Genomic DNA, 26,766 nt, shown 5'->3' with positions numbered 1-26,766 from the left:
TTTCCCTTTCCTCGTACTTCCCTCCACATTCATTCGTAATACCTTTCTCGTCACATGACTTTCATCCCTCCGCATCACGTGCCCGTACCACGCTAGGCGATTTGCCCTTACTTTTTCTGTTATGGGTGCAACTTTCAGGCTTCCTCTTATATACTCATTCCTTATCCTATCCATTCTCGTCACGCCACACATCCATCTCAACATTCTCATCTCCGCTACATGCAGTCTTGTTTCATCCGTCACCTTTAGGGCCCAACACTCTGATTTCACTAAGGACAAATATTGCAATACAGTTATCCTGCTTTTCTAGACCGTTATCGTGGTCGTGAGCCCGCTTGCTCAAGCGCAGCGTTCGTTACGTGGCCTTACGTAACCCTGTCGAAATATTTACAATACAATACGCGCAAATGGTCTACGGTGGTCGCGTTGGACGTGTCCGATATATATAGGTCAGGGGAGTTCTACCGGTGTGAAGTTAGCAGCCCAAAGTTAGCTTCCATGATAACCCGACCAAATTAAATCGTCTTATTAAAAATTAAAAATAAACAACGAAAACAATGTTGTTTAAGGAAAATAAGGACATAACAAGTGACACAAATGACAAATCTATCAAAACTGACCCATCAGAGACCAAAAACACTTGAAATTTAAAGAAATGTACAATTTAATTTTAGGCTGCTAACTTCACAAATGAATTATTAGTGTGAATTCATAAAGATCACACTTTTTAACTAATAACATTCAAAGCAGCATTACACGAGATATTACCATGCCAACACAGGTTGAAATTGAAAGAACCAGGCTAGGAAAAATTTTGGACTCAAAGAAATCAGCCTAAGCCCATACTAAGGTTTTGCTCAGATTTATACCAGAAGTTGTAGAGATCACACATTGTTACTCGTATTTTTAGAAGCGGCATAAGACGTGCTATCACGTTGCCAACTAACGTTGAATTTCAAAGAACCAGGCTACCTCAAATCTAGGTCTCAAAGTTATCAGCCTAAGCCCATACTAGGTTTAGCCCAATTTTCTTTCAGAAGTTGTAGAGATCACACATTCTTCCTAGTATTTTTAGAAGCGGCATAGGACATGCTACCATATTGCCAAGTAACGTTGAAATTCAAAGAACCAGGCTACCTCAAATCTAGGTCCCAAAAATATGAGCCTAAGCCCATACCAGGTTTTGCCCAATTTTCTTTCAGAAGTTGTAGAGATCACACATTCTTAATAGTATTTTTAGAAGCGGCACAAGACAAGCTACAATCTTGCCAACTAACGTTTAAATCGAAAGAACCAGGCTACCTCAAATCTGGGTCTCAAAGTTATCAGCCCAAACCCGTACAATGTTTTGCCCAATTTTCTTTCAGAAGTTGTTGAGATCACACATTCTTACTAGTATTTTTAGAAGCGGCTTAAGACGTGCTACCATATTGCCAAAGAACGTTGAAATTCAAAGACCCAGGCTACCTCAAATCTAGGTCTAAATGTTATCAGCCTAAGCCCATACTAGGTTTTGCCCAATTTCCTTTCAGAAGTTGTAGAGATCACACATTCTTACTAGTATTTTTAGAAGCGGCATAAGACAAGCTACAATCTTGTTAACTAACGTTTAAATCGAAAGAACGAGGCTACCTCAAATCTGATCTCAAAATTATCAGCCTGAGCCCATACTAGGTTTTGCCCAATTTTCTTTCAGAAGTTGTAGAGATCACACATTCTTACTAGTATTTTTAGAAGCGGCATAAGACATGCTACCATATTGCCAAGTAACGTTGAAATTCAAAGAACCAGGCTACCTCAAATCTGATCTCAAAGTTATCAGCCTAAGCCCATACTAGGTTAAGCCCAATTCCCTTTCAGAAGTTGTAGAGATCACACATTCTTACTAGTATTTTTAGAAGCGGCATAGGACATGCTACCATATTGCCAAGTAACGTTGAAATTCAAAGAACCAGGCTACCTCAAATCTAGGTCTCAATGTTATCAGCCTAAGCCCATACTAGGTTTTGCCCAATTTTCTTTAAGAAGTTGTAGACATCACACATACTTACTAGTATTTTTAGAAGCGGCATAGAACATGCTACCATATTGCCAAGTAACGTTGAAATTCAAAGAACCAGGCTACCTCAAATCTGATCTCAAAATTATCAGCCTAAGCCCATACTAGGTTTAGCCCAATTTTCTTTTAGAAGTTGTAGAGATCACACATTCTTACTAGTATTTTTAAAAGCGGCATAAGACAAGCTACAATCTTGCCAACTAACGTTGAAATTCAAAGAACAAGGCTACCTCAAATCTAGGTCTAAATGTTACCAGCCTAAGCACATACTAGGTTTAGCCCAATTTTCTTTTAGAAGTTGTAGAGATCACACATCCTTACTAGTATTTTTGGAAGCGTCATAGGACATGCTACCATATTGCCAACTAACGTTGAAATTCAAAGAACCAGGCTACCTCAAATCTAGGTCTCAAAAATATGAGCCTAAGCCCATACCAGGTTTTGCCCAATTTTCTTTTAGAAGTTGTAGAGATCACACATTCTTACTAGTATTTTTAAAAGCGGCATAAGACAAGCTACAATCTTGCCAACTAACGTTGAAATTCAAAGAACAAGGCTACCTCAAATCTAGGTCTAAATGTTACCAGCCTAAGCACATACTAGGTTTAGCCCAATTTTCTTTTAGAAGTTGTAGAGATCACACATCCTTACTAGTATTTTTGGAAGCGTCATAGGACATGCTACAATCTTGCCAACTAACGTTTAAATCGAAAGAACCAGGCTACCTCAAATCTGGGTCTCAAAGTTATCAGCCCAAACCCATACAAGGTTTTGCCCAATTTTCTTTCAGAAGTTGTTGAGATCACACATTCTTACTAGTATTTTTAGAAGCGGCTTAAGACGTGCTACCATATTGCCAAAGAACGTTGAAATTCAAAGAACCAGGCTACCTCAAATCTAGGTCTAAATGTTATCAGCCTAAGCCCATACTAGGTTTTGCCCAATTTCCTTTCAGAAGTTGTAGAAATCACACATTCTTACTAGTATTTTTAGAAGCGGCATAGGACATGCTACCATATTGCCATGTAAGGTTGAAATTCAAAGAAACAGGCTACCTCAAATCTGATCTCAAATTTATCAGCCTAAGCCCATACTAGGTTTAGCCCAATTTTCTTTTAGAAGTTGTAGAGATCACACATTCTTACTAGTATTTTTAAAAGCGGCATAAGACAAGCTACAATCTTGCTAACTAACGATTAAATCGAAAGAACCAGGCTACCTCAAATCTAGGTCTCAAAGTTATCAGCCTAAGGCCATTTAAGGTTTTGCCCAATTTTCTTTTAGAAGTTGTAGAGATCACACATCCTTACTAGTATTTTTAGAAGCGGCATAGGACATGCTACCATATTGCCAAGTAAGGTTGAAATTCAAAGAAACAGGCTACCTCAAATCTGATCTCAAATTTATCAGCCTAAGCCCATACTAGGTTTAGCCCAATTTTCTTTTAGAAGTTGTAGAGATCACACATCCTTACTAGTATTTTTGAAGCAGCATAGAACATGCTACCATATTGCCAAGTAACGTGGAAATTCAAAGAACCAGGCTACCTCAAATCTGATCTCAAAATTATCAGCCTAAGCCCATACTAGGTTTAGCCCAATTTTCTTTTAGAAGTTGTAGAGATCACACATCCTTACTAGTATTTTTAGAAACGGCATAGGACATGCTACCACATTGCCAAGTAAGGTTGAAATTCAAAGAACCAGGCTACCTCAAATCTGATCTCAAATTTATCAGCCTAAGCCCATACTAGGTTTAGCCCAATTTTCTTTTAGAAGTTGTAGAGATCACACATTCTTACTAGTATTTTTAGAAGCGGCATAAGACGTGCTATCACCTTGCCAACTAACGTTGAAATTCAAAGAACCAGGCTACCTCAAATCTAGGTCCCAAAAATATAAGCTGTAACACTTTAGGGTAGGCACCCAGTGTTATAAACGTCTGAATGTTATTATAGATAGGCACTTTATAGGTTAGAAAAGTAGATGTTTGTTTGGTAAGAATTTGGTGGTTAATATACGTTCTACACGGGTATTAGAGTAGATAGGTCAAGATCGGAGACCAGAAATGTTGTTTTTAATCTTCACATATACGCTTTTGGCTATATTTAGAGGATAAAACTTACCGGAATGGTAGGTCATCAATCATCTATAAATCGTCGCATTTAGCGCATCCATTGTTCGTTCCCGCAGTGTGCTGGGACATAAATACCTTGTTTTCTTTGGAGTTTACACATTTCACAATTGAAATATATTGTAACATGGAAATACTACGTGGAAATAGCTTTAACTTGGTAAAACGGGTTGAATCAGTGTTGTTTATTACTGTCGCAGTAAACATTGACGTCTGTCAATGTCGGTCGGTTTGTTGTCTGTGGTTTGGCACAGACAATCAGTCATACATAAAGAGTATTTATGAATAAACATTTAGTATGTGTTCTTTTATATTTTGCAATTCGTAGTTTTAAATAATGTCCTTATTTTTAGCTTTCGAAATTAGTAATTCTTTTTATTTTTGGTGACTTCGGTTTTCTGTAAATTGAATCCGGTCAGTTGCGATGTCATTGAATGGGAGGTTTTCCATTCACCACTTTGTCTGTGGCTTTTGCCATTTCCAATTTCGCTTCATCATTACTATCTTTCGAGACAAGATGTAAGACGTAATTTGTACATCATGTCGGCAATTGATTCATGGGGTATGTATTTTATTTAAAGATTGTATTTCCTAAAACTCGGTTAAATTCGGTGTTCAATGTTTTAATCGTTGATATATTTTGTTCCAGCTTGGCCCAAAATATGATTAACCTAGCTTCCTATGCGCCGGTAATGGCGGCATAACCTTTTCACCTCTTTCAAACCAACTTGGTGAGTTGTCCACACTTTCTAAATATACGGAAGGAAAGGCGAAGTTGTTTATTGTCAATTGCAATTAGCTAATGTCGTGTTTTGGTGTGATTTTCCAGTAATCCCTTGACAAAGATGAGACATCATTTTGTTTCACCGCGTGCGCATACGTCGCCACGTCTGGTGTCTAATATAAGGGACTCGGCTTAGAAACCGGTAAGGATTTTTTTTAATCTCTTATTTCCGCAAGCTAAAACGCGCGTTGTCCCAATTAAATATAAATATAACTTTTTATAACATAACCTCTCTAAAACCTAGAACATTCTCTTTGTTTCTAGGGTCTTCTTGGCTTGGCCTGTCCCTTGGCTTGCCTTCTTCACCTTCTTCCCTTCTGCCCCTTGGCGTGGCCTTTGTCCCTTGGTCCCTTCTAGGCCCTATGACTTTTGGAAGATCTAGGGTGGTGTCGCACCATGCTAGTTGGGAAGCCGTCCTCTCCACTTAATTTTTGGACTCGAGGTGAAGTGTTTATTCGATAAAACTGTGAGTTAAAAACTTATATTTACATTAGTGGCTGTGTTCCTTTGCTGGAAAGGATAAACAATATTTAAGTCTAAATTTCTTTTTCACGTGAACTTTCTACATGGTAAATTCTATTATTAATATGAAACCTGTAATTCCTATGTAGGATTTTGTGTGTATTACAGGCCCAAATATGCCTGAGATGTACTTAAGTTAAATTTAATTAGTAATAGTTACGGTACGTAATTTAAATGTTAAGTCTCGAGGCCGCAGCAGGTCTTATTGTGATGTAAAGTGAATAAAAGTATTTAGTAAATAAATTTGTATTTTCATTTGGATATGTCATACGTTTGATGAGTATAGTATCCTGGCGTCCTACTTTAAATATTTGGATATCTATTCTCACTCCATAGTGGCAGAAATCACGACCCTATCTATGCTCGTAGTTAGCCGTAAGCATTTTTGAATTTTTAAGTAGGTAGATCTTGGGGGTTCTGGACCACTTACCCAGAGCTCACCCTCCCCTATTACAGTGGCGCCCAACGTGGGGCCTATGGAGTATGACATTTCCAAGTGAAACATTTTAGAAATATTTTAGTATTAAGGTTGTTATATGTAAAGGGAATTGCAAATTGTTGTTTGAAAGTGTTGTTTGTGTTGGAGGTTAAACTTATAAATTTAACCAATTTATAAATAAAGCTATACTTTATACGCTAAATAATTAGCTATACTTAAAGAGATTTTCTCAATATTTTAAAATACTTTAAAAAGGGTTAAAATCTAATAAAATTTTAACTTATCTTTAAAATATTATAACTCTATACCTGAAACTGACTTACTTCTGATATTACATATCAATCTCGAAAAATGGATTTCATAAAAGCTGGTTGTAAAATCACCCATTTACATAAAGACGAAATGTCACATGAATTAGCGATTCGCAGACTTCCGGTTAATCCCATTTCACGTAGATCCAGTCTGTGTCAAGCTTTGAAACAGACTGCAGATTTAGCCAAAAAGGGTAGTTTAAAGTTCCCGGACTTGGTAATAAGTAATGAAGCTTCCGAATTAGAACTCTGTCAGCATAAGGTAGAGGAGATAGAGTTAGAAGCAAAAGGAGAATTATCAGCAGCGGCGATCGACAGGCTATCCTCGCGTTGCAAATATCTATTGTGTCGTATTTCACGGTTGACTCAGGAGACCGAAGCGGTACTTCTGTTGAAAACGTTAATTACTTCTTTATTGGATCGGTTGAATGAGCAAGGCTCTTCTGCGTCGTCTGGTTCGGATGATGACTTTCAATCTCCTAACGAATCTCGTATTGTTAGGGAGATTATTTACAAAACGGATAAGACTTTTAATATAAATTCTTTAAATTTGAAATTTAAAGGTGACACTTGTGTTCGTACTTTCCTGTCTCGCCTCGAAGAGTTGCGAGATGCTAGAAGAATTTCCGAAAGCCGAATATATAGAGGTTTTCCTGAGATTCTCGAAGGTCCTGCGTTGTCGTGGTTCCGGTCGCAACGTACGAAACTTACTACTTATAAAGAAGTCACCGCGGCTTTACAAGATGAATTTGATATACCTGATTTGGATCATCAGTTGTTACAGGAAATACGGGCTAGGACTCAAGCCAAGTCTGAAACTATTGTTTATTTCGTATCGACCATTCTAGGAATGTATGAGCGTCTTGCAAAAGAGGTTCCTGAACAAGAGAAGCTGGATACTATGATGAGAAACATTCGTCCGGAGTATTCCAAAGATTTAGCTTTACATGACATAGGATCGATTGAGCAGTTGAAGTCGTTGTGTAAGCGCATCGAACTAGCTCAGGTTAAGGCTAAACAATTTCGTGAACCGGTTTTATCAAACCAGTCAAATAATTCTTCATCAGAACATCCACCAAAGAACGTTGAACCTAGGAATAAGTCCTTCCAGTCTCGTTTTCCTAATTCTTCCAGAAACTTTGTTGCTGCGGCAGCACAAAGCTCTTCTCAACTAAAATGTTTTAGATGTGGTAGGTCCAACCATAACACTAAAGAGTGCAAGAGCTCTAGAGATATCGTTTGCTTTAAATGTGGAGAAAAAGGGGTGAAAACTCCCGAATGTGTTAAATGTAACTCCAAGACAAAAAACTAAATAAGGTCTTTTCTGCTAATAATAAATGTCGATCTGCTGCTCCCTATCGCGCAGAAAAGACGATTTTCTTTAATCCTCCAAAGGGAGACAATAGGGTATATGCGCTATTGAATATACTTAACTTGAATTTCAAGGCTTTGTTAGATTGTGGTGCCAGTGTTAGTTTCTTGGGCCACAACAGCCATTTAGTATTCGCCACAGGTGGAATTCCTATTCAAAAACATACGAAACCTGTTATGGTGAACGTAGCTGACGATCATCGAATCGTATCTACTGAATATATGGTTTTACCAGTAAATTATAAAGGTCAAGTTAAACTTATACACTTTAATATTCAACCGGAGATTGCCACTCCAATGGTACTTGGTTTAAACTTTTGGAGAGCCTATGGATTAGCTCCAGGCCTCATTACTGATATAGAAAAAACTGATTCTCATTATATTGCTAGTCTTGACGCTTTACCGTCAGAGACAGGACTTACTACTTATGACTCTTTATCTTCTGAACAAAAGTCTCGACTTGAGGCTACTAAATCTCTTTTTGATCAAATTGATACTGATAAGGTTGGTTTGGGAAAGACTCACTTAATGGAACATGTTATAAATACCGGAGATACTCCTCCGATAAAACAAAAATATTATCGACTTAGTCCTTTTAAACAAGCTGCACTAGCTAAAGAAGTAGATCGTATGCTGAAAGAAGGAATTGTCGAACCTTCTCATTCCCCATGGAATTCTCCTGTCGTTATGGTGGAAAAACCTAACGGAGACTTAAGACTTTGTTTAGATAGTAGAAAAGTAAACGCAGTTTCAAAATCTGATGCGTATCCCGTACCACATGTTCAATACATACTGGATAATTTACGCGATGCGAAATTCCTTACCTCTCTTGATTTGAGTGCGGCATATCATCAGATTCCTCTTAGTGAAGACTCCAAGGAGAAAACTAGTTTTACTGTACCAGGAAAAGGGTTATTCCACTATAATAGAATGTGTTTTGGTTTGGTAGGCGCTTCTGCGACTATGCAACGTCTCATGGATAACCTCTTTACTTCACATTTTGATCACAAAGTTTTCTGTTATATTGATGACATAATTATTTGTACTTCCGATTTCGATGAACACATAAGATTACTTAAAGCGGTTTTTGAAAAATTAAAATCAGCAAATTTAACTATTAATATGAAAAAGTCATCCTTCTGTAGGAGTGAACTGAAATATCTAGGATATTTAGTTGATAGATACGGTCTGCGAACCGATCCATCTAAAATTGATGTAATTTTAAATTTTCCTACGCCTAAAGATGCTAAGGATATTAAACGTTTTCTTGGAATGTGCGGTTGGTACCGTCGTTTCATTAATAATTTCGCAAAGATAGCTCGTCCCTTATCTCGCTTAACGAGTAAGAAAGTAAAATTTGAATGGACAAATGAAGTTAACGATTCTTTTAACATACTTAAATCTGCCTTAGTTTCTTCTCCTATTCTTAAATGCCCTAACTTTAATGAAAGCTTCTATATACATACGGATGCATCTTCTTACGCCGTAGGCGCGGTCTTGACTCAGTCTTATAATGGGATCGATCATCCGATCGCATACTGCAGCCGTACACTTAACCAACCAGAGACGAACTATTCGGCTACTGAGCGCGAACTCTTAGCTGTGATTTATGGTCTCGAGCAATTTCGTGCATATGTAGAAGGGAGAAAATGCTATATTATAACTGATCATGCATCTTTAAAATGGTTCCAAAACTTAAAAAACCCTACTGGACGATTAAATCGATGGGCGTGTAGATTAAGTCAATTTAACTTTGAAATTATTCATCGGAAGGGCAAAGAACATGTCATACCTGACTGTCTTTCTCGTATTCATGTCAGTTCTATAAATTCTGTTACTATTCAAGACCCTTGGTATCTTGATATATATAAAAAAGTATCTGAAAAACCTTCTCTCTTTCCAAACTTTAAAATTGAAAATGATAAACTTTTCCGTTACTCTAAGAATAAGTATCGTCTGACAGCTCAATTTGACTGGAAGCTGGTACTCCCTTATGAGCATCGAAATGAAATCTTAAATAAGTATCATGATGATCCTACTGCCGGTCATTTTGGCGTGGCTAAAACCCATTCCAAAATAGCGGACTTATATTATTGGCCTACGTTGTTTCAAGACGTGAAAGAATACGTCGATTCTTGTGAAATTTGTAAAACTTATAAACCTGTTAATTTAGCTCGTCCTGGCTTGATGGGTAATCCCCGACGTATATCGTCACCAGGCGAAGCCATATCTTGTGATATTCTTGGTCCCTTTCCTCCGTCTTATTTGAGAAATCAGTATCTCTTTGTATGTGCTGATTATTTCAGTAAGTATGTGACTTTGTTTCCACTACGCAACATAACTGCGAAAGCTATAGTTAAGTGTATGGAAAAAGGGATATTTCTTATACATGGGGTTCCTAAATATATATTCTGCGACAATGGTGTTCAATTTACTTCAAAAGACTTTCGAGACTTAATGTCCAAATATAATGTCCCTCATATTTTCTATAACCCTAGATATCATCCTCAGACGAATCAAACGGAACGAGTGAACCGTGAACTTGTAAGAACTATTGCTTCATACGTGCGTTCTGATCACCGTAACTGGGATAAGAACATATCGGAAATACAATGTGCATTAAATACAGCTCGTCACGAAGTAACTAAAGATACACCGTATTTTCTAACACATGGTCGTCAGATGATTCTAGATGGTTCTCTTTATAATAGTGAAGGTCCTATAGATCAAAACGCGCTCGAATTAGATACCAGCGGTGAGTTTTCTGAAAAACTTAAAGAGCTCAAAACTATATTTCAAAAAGTGCGTAACTCGTTGATCGCCTCCCATGAACGTAATGCTAGGTATTACAACATGAGGAAGCGTCACGTAGAACTAGAAGAAGGGCAAATCGTTTATAAAAGATGTTTCCCATTGTCAAATGCAGCAAAACATTTCTCCGCTAAATTAGCGCCCCGTTATGACAAGTGTGTCATTCATAAAAAATTAAGTCCTCTTGTATACTCTTTAAAATCCTTAGAAGGAAAACTTCTAGGTAACTTTCATATAAAAGATATTGTACGTCCTGGTGAAGCCGAGCCGTCTTCGTAGCGGTACTCGTCTTTTCACTTGTTGGCTCAATATTTAAATTTGAAATATCCTATATGATACAAAATACTGAACTTACCTACTGAACTGAATGCAGCCTGGCGCAAGCTTGTTTTCATCAGACCGGGTAAGTGTTCCATGTATTTGATTCTATATATATTGGTACCGGATGCATACGGACCAATCTTAATCTTGATATGTCCTTATAAAGACATAAAACAATAAATAATCTGAATAAACTACAGAAACTTACTTTACTTATAAACCCTTAAGTGGGACTACTCTATAAAACGTTATTAAATCGTGAAACGAGACTACGTTCTCAATAAACTGTGACTAAACTTTTGTTTGTCGATATAGGAATTGTGTATTGGCTAGATGATGCAGCTCTTTACTTAGTTCCACCTTTGTCGGTGATAGGCAATTTCTTTAATAAAGGGAAAGTTTTTTTTTCTCGGGTTGCCGTCTTTGACATCCTCTTCTAGATTTAGGTAAGTATTCACTAGGAATAAGTAGATCCGGATCAAAATTAGTTGTTAGTTTTCCTTGGTTGAATTGGCCATTCACCAAGTCATAGGTATAAGTTTTGTCATAAGGTTTGTTTTCTTTACAGATTATCTGTGTTCTCGTGGTTAAGTTTGGTAGGTTAAGGTGTAACTTCATATTAGACGCATAATTTAAAAAAAAAAAAAATTTTTTTTTTCAAAAAAAAATTTTTTTTTTAACCCAACTAAAGATGAACTGTAACACTTTAGGGTAGGCACCCAGTGTTATAAACGTCTGAATGTTATTATAGATAGGCACTTTATAGGTTAGAAAAGTAGATGTTTGTTTGGTAAGAATTTGGTGGTTAATATACGTTCTACACGGGTATTAGAGTAGATAGGTCAAGATCGGAGACCAGAAATGTTGTTTTTAATCTTCACATATACGCTTTTGGCTATATTTAGAGGATAAAACTTACCGGAATGGTAGGTCATCAATCATCTATAAATCGTCGCATTTAGCGCATCCATTGTTCGTTCCCGCAGTGTGCTGGGACATAAATACCTTGTTTTCTTTGGAGTTTACACATTTCACAATTGAAATATATTGTAACATGGAAATACTACGTGGAAATAGCTTTAACTTGGTAAAACGGGTTGAATCAGTGTTGTTTATTACTGTCGCAGTAAACATTGACGTCTGTCAATGTCGGTCGGTTTGTTGTCTGTGGTTTGGCACAGACAATCAGTCATACATAAAGAGTATTTATGAATAAACATTTAGTATGTGTTCTTTTATATTTTGCAATTCGTAGTTTTAAATAATGTCCTTATTTTTAGCTTTCGAAATTAGTAATTCTTTTTATTTTTGGTGACTTCGGTTTTCTGTAAATTGAATCCGGTCAGTTGCGATGTCATTGAATGGGAGGTTTTCCATTCACCACTTTGTCTGTGGCTTTTGCCATTTCCAATTTCGCTTCATCATTACTATCTTTCGAGACAAGATGTAAGACGTAATTTGTACATCATGTCGGCAATTGATTCATGGGGTATGTATTTTATTTAAAGATTGTATTTCCTAAAACTCGGTTAAATTCGGTGTTCAATGTTTTAATCGTTGATATATTTTGTTCCAGCTTGGCCCAAAATATGATTAACCTAGCTTCCTATGCGCCGGTAATGGCGGCATAACCTTTTCACCTCTTTCAAACCAACTTGGTGAGTTGTCCACACTTTCTAAATATACGGAAGGAAAGGCGAAGTTGTTTATTGTCAATTGCAATTAGCTAATGTCGTGTTTTGGTGTGATTTTCCAGTAATCCCTTGACAAAGATGAGACATCATTTTGTTTCACCGCGTGCGCATACGTCGCCACGTCTGGTGTCTAATATAAGGGACTCGGCTTAGAAACCGGTAAGGATTTTTTTTAATCTCTTATTTCCGCAAGCTAAAACGCGCGTTGTCCCAATTAAATATAAATATAACTTTTTATAACATAACCTCTCTAAAACCTAGAACATTCTCTTTGTTTCTAGGGTCTTCTTGGCTTGGCCTGTCCCTTGGCTTGCCTTCTTCACCTTCTTCCCTTCTGCCCCTTGGCGTGGCCTTTGTCCCTTGGTCCCTTCTAGGCCCTATGACTTTTGGAAGATCTAGGGTGGTGTCGCACCATGCTAGTTGGGAAGCCGTCCTCTCCACTTAATTTTTGGACTCGAGGTGAAGTGTTTATTCGATAAAACTGTGAGTTAAAAACTTATATTTACATTAGTGGCTGTGTTCCTTTGCTGGAAAGGATAAACAATATTTAAGTCTAAATTTCTTTTTCACGTGAACTTTCTACATGGTAAATTCTATTATTAATATGAAACCTGTAATTCCTATGTAGGATTTTGTGTGTATTACAGGCCCAAATATGCCTGAGATGTACTTAAGTTAAATTTAATTAGTAATAGTTACGGTACGTAATTTAAATGTTAAGTCTCGAGGCCGCAGCAGGTCTTATTGTGATGTAAAGTGAATAAAAGTATTTAGTAAATAAATTTGTATTTTCATTTGGATATGTCATACGTTTGATGAGTATAGTATCCTGGCGTCCTACTTTAAATATTTGGATATCTATTCTCACTCCATAGTGGCAGAAATCACGACCCTATCTATGCTCGTAGTTAGCCGTAAGCATTTTTGAATTTTTAAGTAGGTAGATCTTGGGGGTTCTGGACCACTTACCCAGAGCTCACCCTCCCCTATTACAAAGCCTAAGCTCATACCAGGTTTTGCCCAATTTTCTTTCAGATGTTGTGGAGATCACACATTCTTACTAGTATTTTTAGAAGATCTCTACAACTTCTGAAAGGAAATTGGGCTAAACCTAGTATGGGCTTAGGCTGATAACATTTAGACCTAGATTTGAGGTAGCCATGTTCATTGAATTTCAACGTTAGTTGGCAAGGTGATAGCACGTCTTATGCCGCTTCTAAAAATACTAGTAAAAATGTGTGATCTCTACAACTTCTAAAAGAAAATTGGGCAAAACCTAGTATCGGCTTAGGCTGATAACATTGAGACGTACATTTGAGGTAGCCTGGTTCTTTGAATTTCAACGTTACTTGGCAATATGGTAGCATGTCCTATGCCGCTTCTAAAAATACTAGTAAGAATGTGTGATCTCTACAACTTCTGAAAGAAAATTGGGCTAAACCTAGTATGGGCTTAGGCTGATAACTTTGAGACCTAGATTTGAGGTAGCCTGGTTCTTTGAATTTCAACGTTACTTGGCAATATGGTAGCATGTCTTATGCCGCTTCTAAAAATACTAGTAAGAACGTGTGATCTCTACAACTTCTGAAAGAAAATTGGGCAAAACCTAGTATGGGCTTAGGCTGATAACATTGAGACCTAGATTTGAGGTAGCCTGGTTCTTTGAATTTCAACGTTACTTGGCAATATGGTAGCATGTCCTATGCCGCTTCTAAAAATACTAGTAAGAATGTGTGATCTCTACAACTTCTGAAAGGAAATTGGGCTTAACCTAGTATGGGCTAAGGCTGATTAATTTGAGATCAGATTTGAGGTAGCCTCGTTCTTTCGATTTAAACGTTAGTTAACAAGATTGTAGCTTGTCTTATGCCGCTTTTAAAAATACTAGTAAGAATGTGTGATCTCTACAACTTCTGAAAGGAAATTAGGCAAAGCCTAGTATGGGCTTAGGCTGATAACATTTAGACCTAGATTTGAGGTAGCCTGGTTCTTTGAATTTCAACGTTAGTTGGCAAGATTGTAGCTTGTCTTATGCCGCTTTTAAAAATACTAGTAAGAATGTGTGATCTCTACAACTTCTAAAAGAAAATTGGGCTAAACCTAGTATGGGCTTAGGCTGATAACTTTGAGATCAGATTTGAGGTAGCCTGGTTCTTTGAATTTCAACGTTAGTTGGCAAGATTGTAGCTTGTCTTATGCCGCTTCTAAAAATACTAGTAAGAATGTGTGATCTCTACAACTTCTGAAAGAAAATTGGGCAAAACCTAGTATGGGCTTAGGCTGATAACATTGAGACCTAGATTTGAGGTAGCCTGGTTCTTTGAATTTCAACGTTACTTGGCAATATGGTAGCATGTCCTATGCCGCTTCTAAAAATACTAGTAAGAATGTGTGATCTCTACAACTTCTGAAAGGAAATTGGGCTTAACCTAGTATGGGCTAAGGCTGATAAATTTGAGATCAGATTTGAGGTAGCCTCGTTCTTTCGATTTAAACGTTAGTTAGCAAGATTGTAGCTTGTCTTATGCCGCTTTTAAAAATACTAGTAAGAATGTGTGATCTCTACAACTTCTGAAAGGAAATTAGGCAAAGCCTAGTATGGGCTTAGGCTGATAACATTTAGACCTAGATTTGAGGTAGCCTGGTTCTTTGAATTTCAACGTTAGTTGGCAAGATTGTAGCTTGTCTTATGCCGCTTTTAAAAATACTAGTAAGAATGTGTGATCTCTACAACTTCTAAAAAAAAATGGGCTAAACCTAGTATGGGCTTAGGCTGATAACTTTGAGATCAGATTTGAGGTAGCCTGGTTCTTTGAATTTCAACGTTACTTGGCAATATGGTAGCATGTCTTATGCCGCTTCTAAAAATACTAGTAAGAATGTGTGATCTCTACAACTTCTGAAAGAAAATTGGGCAAAACCTAGTATGGGCTCAGGCTGATAACTTTGAGATCAGATTTGAGGTAGCCTGGTTCTTTGAATTTCAACGTTACTTGGCAATCTGGTAGCATGTTCTATGCCGCTTCTAAAAATACTAGTAAGAATGTGTGATCTCTACAACTTCTGAAAGGAAATTGGGCAAAACCTAGTATGGGCTTAGGCTGATAACATTTAATTTCAACGTTCTTTGGCAATATGGTAGCACGTCTTAAGCCGCTTCTAAAAATACTAGTAAGAATGTGTGATCTCAACAACTTCTGAAAGAAAATTGGGCAAAACCTTGTATGGGTTTGGGCTGATAACTTTGAGACCCAGATTTGAGTTAGCCTGGTTCTTTCGATTTAAACGTTAGTTGGCAAGATTGTAGCTTGTCTTGTGCCGCTTCTAAAAATACTATTAAGAATGTGTGATCTCTACAACTTCTGAAAGAAAATTGGGCAAAACCTGGTATGGGCTTAGGCTCATATTTTTGGGACCTAGATTTGAGGTAGCCTGGTTCTTTGAATTTCAACGTTACTTGGCAATATGGTAGCATGTCCTATGCCGCTTCTAAAAATACTAGTAAGAATGTGTGATCTCTACAACTTCTGAAAGAAAATTGGGCTAAACCTAGTATGGGCTTAGGCTGATAACTTTGAGACCTAGATTTGAGGTAGCCTGGTTCTTTGAATTTCAACGTTATTTGGCAAGGTGATAGCACGTCTTATGCCGCTTCTAAAAATACTAGTAAGAATGTGTGATCTCTACAACTTCTGAAAGAAAATTAGGCTAAACCTAGTATGGGCTTAGGCTGATAACTTTGAGACCTAGATTTGAGGTAGCCTGGTTCTTTGAAATTCAACGTTAGTTGGCAACGTGATAGCACGTCTTATGCCGCTTCTAAAAATATGAGTAACAATGTGTGATCTCTACAACTTCTGGTATAAATCTGAGCAAAACCTTAGTATGGGCTTAGGCTGATTTCTTTGAGTCCAAAATTTTTCCTAGCCTGGTTCTTTCAATTTCAACCTGTGTTGGCATGGTAATATCTCGTGTAATGCTGCTTTGAATGTTATTAGTTAAAAAGTGTGATCTTTATGAATTCACACTAATAATTCATTTGTGAAGTTAGCAGCCTAAAATTAAATTGTACATTTCTTTAAATTTCAAGTGTTTTTGGTCTCTGATGGGTCAGTTTTGATAGATTTGTCATTTGTGTCACTTGTTATGTCCTTATTTTCCTTAAACAACATTGTTTTCGTTGTTTATTTTTAATTTTTAATAAGACGATTTAATTTGGTCGGGTTATCATGGTCAGCTAACTTTGGGCTGCTAACTTCACACCGGTGGGAGTTCTTTAGTTCTGACGTTTAACAGAGGCGGTCGGTGAAAAGTTATCATAGTTGTTGGTTGGTTCGACATCCACTCGACCAAAATGTATGAAACGTCCAAAAAATTTTTGTGATTTCGGAGTAGGTCCCATACAAAAAGTTGTTCAGGTTCAGTTGCTGACCTAAGTACCTAATCGCCTCGCACAATATGCCTAACGTTCCAAAAATGACGCTGTATAAAGTAGTTTAATCCCAAAAATTAGCTTAAGTGCTTTGATAATTTAATTTGATTGCCATTATTATTGTATTATTTGTTCTGAAGGCTGGCAGCTGTTGATCGCTGTTGAATTTAAATTATTTGACGGTACCCACATAAACTTTACGGGCCCAATTTAGTTACATTATGTTGTATCCCTCTCTTACAAATACGTAAGTCAAAATGACGATTCATAGCTATAGTCTGTATCTTTAGATATTTAAATAAAAGTAAACCAAATCTACCCTCAAATGATCAAATAATGTAAGGTTAAAGTTAGGTTGTTCAGTGACTGATGCAGACGCTTTTGTATTTAGTTGATTAACTAAAAAAAACTTAAAAATGTAAGATTAGTTCTAAGCTAATAGAATGTTAATTCTTTTTTAAAATAAACAGTTTTTTTTTTTAACTAATAATTAATAAATGTTATAACTACCCGAAAATGTACAAATTGTTTATTTACTTTTATTTAAATACCTAAAAATACTGAGTATAATTCAGGTACCCGTTTATAAATAACGTCATCAGTATTTATCTGTGAGCTTGTTACCTATTTCACGTTATACCAATATTTTGATCAAACAATTCTGTCATTTGAATAACGCGATTAATTTTAATCGGATTACTTACATCGTATTTATATTATTTGACACGCTAACAAAGAGAATATTTGGTATTGTTCAAACGGTGTATTCTACTTTCCGTTCTCATGTTCTCATATTTGTGACATGACAGCTGTCAAATACTTTTGTTTTTTTCTAAAAGTTAATTTTGCACAAATGAATCGTCAATCAATCAATGTATTCTACTTTGTTTCTGCTAAAGTACAATCCTATTACTTGTCATGGCACAAAAACATATTTATAAATAAAATTAAACCAAGATAAGTCTGCAACGATTTAGATCGCACACGCAGTACAAGTGTTATTTATACGTTTAAAATAACACTAGCACTGCGTGTGCTATCTAAATCGTTGCAGACTTGTTTTGGTCTGACTCTAACTAGTAGGTTTATGGTTCCGTACCTCAAAAGGAAAAAACGGAACCCTTATAGGATCACTCGTGCGTCTGTCTGTCTGTCCGACCATTCCCCCCCTCCTTTATCTGTGAAACTACTGGGTCTAAAATTTTGAAAAAAATACACAAAGTAGTACTTTACCTATAGATGACAGGACAACCTATTAGAAATGTGCAGTCAAGCGTGAGTCGGACTTATGTACGAAACCCTTGGAACGCGAGTCTGACTCACACTTGACCGGTTTTTTTTAACCATTACGATGCCCTGGATCCAATCCAGGCAAATAAAACTTATATAGTATCGAAAGTATCGAGACCTTGAATCTTCAATTATTTCTTAAATTACCCGTAACGGTAAAAAAGATTGCCCTATAAAACTCAACGGTCATTCAATTAAATTTGGAATGCGTTCGATTCAATGCACCAGCATTCGATCAAATCTCCCAACCTCAGCTGAGCAACCGTTACACTCACAACATTAACTGTAAGTGAACCTTATTACTTTACAATTAAGGTTCACATATAATCACTGGGTAAGCCCTAAGGCAATGCATGGATACTGCATTGACCAGAAGTGAACCTTATGACTTTACGATAAGGTTCACAAATAATCAGTTAACAGGGTAAGCCCTAAGGCAATGGATACTGGGTTGTGATAGACGGACCGGTTGCATCGCGGGTTGCATAGCTAGTTAGCTGAAAGGTTAAAGTATGGTTACGTAATAGTTTTGGTTCCCGTTAGTTACGGTTACAATTTACTGTTGCACATCTCAAACAATTTGCCATCAGATATATCGGAGCGCCCAGGCGCTCACTGATATCTGCACACGGCTCTGTCAAGACGTTAGAGTGCGTGTTTAGAAATTTTTGAGCACCTCGGAAGTTGCAATATATCTGTCAATAAATAATCAGCTACAAAAAGCTAAGGATGCAATTTGATGAAGGTGGCTTTTAGTGATGCAACATCTACCTCTGGTACATGTGACATTTATTAAGTTCTTTCATTTATTAAGTAAAGTTTGAGATAATTTTGATATGTATTAAATACAATTTTATTATCAAATAAACAAAATTTTTGAAAGAGTATAATTTAAAAATAGGTAAGCATACAAAACTGTAAATATAAAGAATGTTTAAATCTAAATATTGTCTATGACAGACAATTAATGCACTATCGCTGAATCACTTTGAAATTTAAAAAAATCAATTTGATTCTTGAAGCGCCGCCTAAGAAGGACTTTTTTGAAATCCAAGCCGAAGGGGTATTGGGTTGTTAAAGATTTTTTTGCCCAGAAAAGAGGTGAAAAGAAGTTTCAGAATAAAATAAATAAGCCATAAACCGTAACAAGTATAAAATAAACTATAATAAGCTTACTCCCGAAAGCTTTTCCAAATAAGCTTCCTAGGAACATCTATAAAGCATAACTCGAAGGTTCTAATTCATTTCCAGAACTCCTGATTACCATAGTTGGAAAGTCTATCTGACAGATGTCCGAACTCGCGAACTGACCTCGGAACTTGGGACGACTTGGCCTTTCCCACACAGAACGACGTATCTCGCAAAATATATCAAAAACAAGTATACATTTTTAGACTTTAAGTCAATGGTGTAAAGTACAAACTTGTCTATAAGTTTTGACCGAAGCAATGGCGGATAAGTCGTTCTAAATAGTTGATAAGTCGCTTTATATTCATGGAAATCTTGAAGTTGTCGGAGATTGGAAGAGTTTATGAGGTTGCTTTTGTTATGGCTGCGGTGACGGAGGGTAGGTTAGTTTATTAAAATATTTAGGCGGAAGTTATATAAAATATCGACAAATTGCAACGAGAGACCTGTTCTGTTTATCAAAAGCTTGTAACTAAGTGGAAATCCCTTTCTAACAAAAGCTGTCAAAAAGGGACTTCCACTACAAGGGTACTAGGGTATTACAAGTTACAAGCTTTTGATAAACAGGGCACAGGTCAAAATAAGATGTGTAACATAAACTGTCATTCTATGGAACTTGTTAACTATGTAAACAAAAGTCACTCATTCATCATTCAGAGACAATTTCATTTTGGCGGTTTGTTTACATAGTTAGCAAGTTTCATAGAATGACACTTCACATGTAATAATAGAGTCAGACCAAGAAAAGTCTGCAGCGGATTTTATGGCCCACGCAGTGCAAAAGTTATTTATACGTCATAATTTCATAGAAGTTTGGCGTTTAAAATAACACTTGCACTGCGTGGGCTATCAAATCCGCTGCAGACTTTTCTTGGTCCGACTCTAGATTCATTTGCAATAACGACGTTTCAATCAAAATTTATGTTGGAATTTCTGATGGAAACGTCCTTATTGCACTTGAAGCATAACTAGCATAAGCAACCTTCTGTGACGGAAAGCCACATATGTGTAAAGCCTACATGACTGCAAGAATTGCGGTTCTTTTCAACAAGGTCAATAAAGCCGGCTATGAAGATATTTCAACATGCTAAGCATTTGCGCAAAATGTTAATATCTTACAATACCTATACACCCGAATGCCTAAATGTGAGTTGCATCGACGAAACGATAGGAATCATTTAACACTGTTAAAAAATGCATGACGTATAAAAAATACTTCTGATCGTTTTTAAACTACATAAACGGATAAGTATTGCACTTAAGGATGACTCACGCTAGACCGGGCCGGGGCCGCGCCGGAGCTTTATTAGGCGCTTTGTTTTCTATGGAAAGCACCACGTGGTAACTGGGGAATGCAAATCGGTTATAACCGTAACCGAAATATTCGGTTATAACCGAATATTTTGACAAAACTTCATAACCGAATATTGCAAACTCGAATAACCGGATACGGTTATTTTCGGTTATTTATTTATGACTTAAATTGTATGTTTTTATCATCTAATGACTACAAAATCCTCCCTTTTTTTGCTGTGACGCCTGTGACTATAATCTGGACTCAATCATTCCTGGACTTTAATAACTAAAATATACCAAATTTACTTCCCTTATTTATGATATATTTTTATTGAATATTGTATCACGTCCAAGGTCATATTTTACTTTTACTGTATTTGGTGTGTTTTATTAAAAAACGAAGACTTTTACTCACATTCCCTAATACTATACTAAAATAAAAGATTTTTGTATTTTTTTTATTACTTCATTGTAAATTTATAACTTTTCGTCGAAAGTAACCGTAACCGGTTATGAAGTTTGGTCGGTTATTGCATTCCCTAGTGGTAACCGATCAGCCGTCATAGAAAATTACATGCCGGACCGGACGCCACTGCCCGGTCTAGCGTGAGTGATCCTTTATTGATAAAAATAGGGGTACCTAAACTTAAAAAAAAGTTTTTGTGATAAACAATATAATAATATTCAACCCATGTTAAAATATAAAGCATAATGCCTTACACATAGGTCATTTAGTACTGGTGCTCGACGCGGTCCCAGTACATGTCATCATGAAACTTAAGTCATTGTCAATTGAGGTAACAGCAAGGTGTCATCTATTGGGCATTAGCATGTCGAGTACGACCACCTTAAGTATAATGTGAAGTCGAATTAAAACGCGTTGATGTCTAAAGCAGGCCACTGACGAGCCTTCCAAATGGATGCCGTCACAAAGGATTCATCCAAATGGACGGCATCCTAATATTGAACATTGTACGTTTTTGACATTCACGGACCGATTTTGGATTGCAGCCACGCTATTTGGACTGTTGGAAGGCTCGTCAGTGGCCACCTTAATAGAAACTGCTTGATAGTCGCGCGCCGAGGAAACGTTTTTTCGCTGTTCCGTTACATACATTTGTATAGGTGCGTTCAATATGAAATTAAAGGTATTTAATACAACTTTATGTGACTATTTCTTGGGCTATAAATATGTTTTGTTTAATTTCAAAGTAGGTATATCGACGGGCTTATATTTTTACATTTATGAACCATTTTTCTTTACTGTAAATTAAAAAATCTACGAAACTTGCTATAACTTTACTGACTTCTAAAATACATATAATAACTTTAAGTAAACTTATAAATAAAATGTCACATTTTTGAACCTACTTCATTTTTAAATTAAAAAAAAATGAAAATTAATTTGCAAAAAATTATATAAATATAGATCTCGATCCATAATCGATTTGCAGACATATTTACGACGGAGCGAGCGCACGATTTCTACGCGATTGTTCGCCACTTTCTCCCAGTGAAACTGGGTGTTTTTACCCATTGTGCGCGCGCAACGCTGGTTTCCAATTTAGAATGGCGCGAAGTCAGCTACCAAACGCAAAAAAAAAAACTAAAAAAATTGACGTGCATTTGTTTGTAAAATTTTCTGTGTCAATTATTGGGATTAGGTTGCCGAGCGGACCCTAGGCTCCGTCAACAATAGAAATGAGCCGGTAGAATACTAAAAGAATGATGTAAACTTTTTTTTAACGTAGCTATATTAAATTTAAAAAAAAATGCAAAAATCTTTGCACTGCACAAAACTCTTACTCATGAATATTAAAAGCATGAATCATTCGAACTTTCCTTTAAATTTCTATTTACCCACACTGAGATTTGATTGCCGGCTGCATAAATAATTTTGCACTTAAGCTATTCAATTTAATATTGACACTTGTGTCCATAATTACGATTTCAAAACTCGCAGGTAATCGATTTTAGGCAACCACATGTTTACCTTGATTTTATATTTAAGTACACCAAAAAAATTTTTAAAGAAAAATCCAACTTACCATTTTCTCCTTTTTCAAATACACGCACAAAAAAAGAATCACTACACAAAAGTACCACACACTTCACGCACTTCACACATAAACTAGTGTCAATAATTTATATATAAAATGTCAATTTGTCCGTCCTTTCGTCCGCCCTGCTCGAGAGACAGTTGTGGACTAAATCCAGCCGAAAGTACGTAACGAGCGGCGGTGCGTGCGCGCAGGCCTAACTGTCTTGATACTTTGACATGAATTTTGATTGGTTTAAAAATGAAAGTGTACATCCGTGCACTTCAAGGTCGTTGGCACTTTAATTTTGCTTTCTTCCGTTGTTATCTTGATTGGTTGATAATAAGACATTGTTTTTTAGTGAAATAAGAACATTTCACATTCTTGACTTAAATGACCGTGAAACCGTACAGTTTTTGTAGGATAGATTATAACATTATAATTAGGTGATCAAACGAACTTACCTTAAGTGAAGTTCGATCACAATTATACGAAGCTCCTTGTCCAAGAGGAATTACAAGTAGTAGCGCCCATCGTGCCGCGCGAATCACTGTTTTCAAAGCTAAAAATTTAAAAAGAAAAAAAACACCTCTCATTTGACAGTTGTTTGACAAGTCATATAGTTTGAAGATATTATTAATTTATGAACAACCCTATATCATTGTAATTAAGGGAGGAATTCGTAAGAATTTCGGGTGGGTTTTTGGGACTGTCCTCTTGGACAAGGAGCTTCGTATAATTGTGATCGAACTTCACTTAAGGTAAGTTCGTTTGATCACCTAATTATACTCGTCTCCTTGTCCAAGAGGAATTACAAGTAGATGTTTAAAGGTAGGGTTGTGAGTAAATGTCAAGTACAGTTATAAAATTCAAATAACATTTATTTTACTCCTCAAAAAAAAAAGAAACAAAATTAAACTTCTAAAAAATAATAACATTACTCATTAAAATTTGGTTAGTACCATCATGTAACTAAAACAATCCAAGTAACAATTCAGTAAAATGAAGTAGGCAATTTCTAGAATCTTACATCTAAAATCACATTATACATGAGTATAAGTACCCTTAATTATCCATTAGCAGAGTCTAAGACTGCCTGACTAAAACTTAAGGTCTGAGTGACGGGTCTATTATAATGTCTAGCAAAGGTGGCTGAACTTTCAGACCAACCTGCCGTTCTTTGAATTTGGTCAATGTTCAATCCGGATCTCAGAGCAGCCGAAGTAGAAGAGTGTCGTGTGGAATGTGCTGTGAATGTATTTACATCAATGCCTGCTTCTTGTAGAGTCTTTTTAATCCAACGGCTTATAGTCTGTGTTGAAGCTGGGAGATGTGGTTCTTTAAAAGTCAAAATAAGTCTCTTCTGATTACTCCTTAAGGATTTTGTAACTTCAATGTATGACTTTAAGGTTCTAACAGGGCAGATTTCTATTTTTGTTTCATAAACTGGAAGTTGTAACAATGGTTGAAGACTACCTTTCTTGGATGTTTTTATTATGTCTGGGATGAAAATGGAAACCATCTCATTAGAAAATTTGACATTATTAAGAGAAATTAGTGATAGGGTCTGTACTCTGTGTCCAGTAGCCAGAGCTAGTAGCGTTACTAGTTTTCTTGTTAATATTTCTAAGGGAACACTTATTAGAGGTAATGTAGATAGGTAGTTTAACACTATTGATGGGTCCCAAGTAACATTGTATTTAGGTTTAGGAGGTTTTGATCTGTATATTCCTTTCATTAATCGTTTAACCCTGTCATCACTACCTATATTAGGACCTATTATTAGAGATAGTGCAGATCTAGTGGAATTTAGAGTGCCATATGACGCGCCCCCTTCAAATTGCTCACTTAAAAATTTAAGTATGGAAGGGATAGATGTCTGGTAAGGGTCTAACTTATGTGTGTTACAAAATTTCCACCACTGCTTAAGAGGGGAATCGTATTGTTTCATGGTGTTAAGTGACAGCGAGTTCAGCATAATATTTAATGCCGAAGCTGGAGTCCCTCTCCTTACGTATGCCTCGCTGACAGCAGCCCTGCAGCCAGGATAAGCTGGTGGTGGAGAGGGTGTGTCTCTCTGTAAGGAGATGATAACAGATTTTTGTTAGGTCCAAAAAATATAAGGTTTCCTATTATTAGATTATTTACTAAAGGAAACCATGGCTGAGAAGGCCAATATGGAAATACTAATATACCGGTGGCTCTGTCATTTTTGATTTTTTGAACACATTTTAAGACCAGAGAGAAGGGTGGAAAAGCATAAAAGAATATATTTTCCCAATTAACAGTAAAAGCATCTACTGCAAAAGCTTCAGGGTCACATTTCCAGGAAATCAATTTCTCACATTTAGAATTAATTCTTGATGCAAATAAATCTATTTCAGGTCTACCAAATTTATCTGTTATTTGTCGGAATGCTTTTCTGCAGAGTTCCCACTCTATATTTACTCGTCTTGACTCTATATCAGCTTCAACATTATCTTTAGTATTAATGTAGGAAGCAAAAATCCATATTTTTTTATCTTCACAATATTGCCAAATTTCTCTAGTAATGCTATTGAGATGTGGAAATTGTATTCCACCAGATTTGTTAATGTATGATACTGCTGTGGTATTATCAATTCTTAATAGAATTTCACACTTCTCCAGGTCTTTAGTGAAACATTTTAGGCCTAAGAAGGCTGCTTTTAATTCAAGGAAGTTAATATGATTTTCTTTCTCTTTATGTGACCAAGAACCTGATGCTTTTCTTCCCTCACTTACAGCACCCCAGCCGGTAAGTGATGAATCTGTATGGATTTCTAGATTGAAGTTATGCTGTTTTATTGGATTAGGTTTATGTATATTTTTACTCCACCAGTGTAGCTCTGAATAGATGTTTTTAGGAAGCGTCATTATGGCATCATAATTGTCATTATGTTTTAACAGGGCTAAATATTTTTCTCTTTCGAGTATTTTTGTATACACCCAGCCGTAAGGAACAGCTGGGGCAATAGATGTCAGTGATCCTAATAATTGGGAAAAATCTCTAATGCTGCAAGATGATTTATGTTGAAACAACTTTATTTTTTCTAAAAGTGTTAGTTGTTTTTGTTCTGGTACACCTAATGTCATATTGGCAGAGTTTAACAAGAAGCCCAAAAATTTACATATTTTGTTTGGTATAAGGGTACTCTTTTCAAAATTGATTACAAAACCTAAGTCTTGTAGAAGGTTGCAGGCTAATGTTAAGTTATCAGTACAAACTTTTTTAGAGTCTCCAAATAGTAAGATATCATCTAGATAACATGTCAGTATTACATTATTGCTTCTAAGATATGTACTTATTGGCTTAATTATTTTTGTGAATACAAATGGGGCTGTACATAGGCCATATGGTAATGCATTGAACTCATATAACTGACCGTTGAATTCAAATCTTAAATATTTTTTTGAACTATCCGAAATGGGTACTGAAAAGTAAGCTTCAGTAAGGTCAAGATTAGCCATATAACAATCTCTTGTCATTAGTTTGCATGCAGTTCTTATATCTTCTAATTTGAAGTGTTCAGTATTTACATAGTCATTAAGCTTTTTAAGATTTAAGATAAATCTGTAAGAGCCATTTGGTTTTGGAACCAGGAATATTGGAGATGTGAACTGATTTATATTATAGGTGCAGGCAGAAACTGCACCTAAAGCCATAAGTTTATTAATTTCCTGACTGATCAGCATACTCTCTTTTTTAGACCATTGTTGTGGCGGTGTTTTATGTGAAGGTGGTATGTTTATGAAAGGGATTTCATAGCCTTGGACCCAATTTAATATAGTGGCATCATCAGTAATCTCTGACCAATTGTTTAGAAAAAGTTTAATTTTTCCTGCATGTACCTGACTTATCGGCGGTAAGTGTAGCGGCTCCGGTGATGGTGATGGTGACGTTTCTGTTCGCGTTGAGGTGGGTGGTGGTACTTCTTTGGGGCTTGGCGATGCCCGCCACGCGCTCGCTGGTACTGTTGTGGCGGGCCCCTCCAGTTTCCCTGCCTTTTTTGTTGAGGTTGTTTAGATGCTGGTTTGGTATTGGTGGATGGTTCCGG

General features: G+C 36.5%; 1 protein-coding gene across 1 annotated transcript in view; it reads right to left on the bottom strand.

The window, feature by feature from the left end:
* LOC134667213 (probable chitinase 10) overlaps nucleotides 1–22,871 on the bottom strand; it is a 165,238-nt gene extending 142,367 nt beyond the window's left edge. The window contains exon 1 of the mRNA XM_063524541.1: nucleotides 22,700–22,871. Within this exon, the coding sequence (XP_063380611.1) occupies nucleotides 22,700–22,702 (3 nt within the window). The 5' untranslated portion in view covers nucleotides 22,703–22,871. The remainder of the gene's footprint in view (nucleotides 1–22,699) is intronic.
* Between the last annotated feature and the right edge of the window lie 3,895 nt (nucleotides 22,872–26,766).

The sequence above is a fragment of the Cydia fagiglandana genome, chromosome 9 (genome assembly GCF_963556715.1).
Source record: "Cydia fagiglandana chromosome 9, ilCydFagi1.1, whole genome shotgun sequence".
Taxonomy (NCBI): domain Eukaryota; kingdom Metazoa; phylum Arthropoda; class Insecta; order Lepidoptera; family Tortricidae; genus Cydia; species Cydia fagiglandana.
This window is presented reverse-complemented; position numbering and strand designations above follow the sequence as displayed.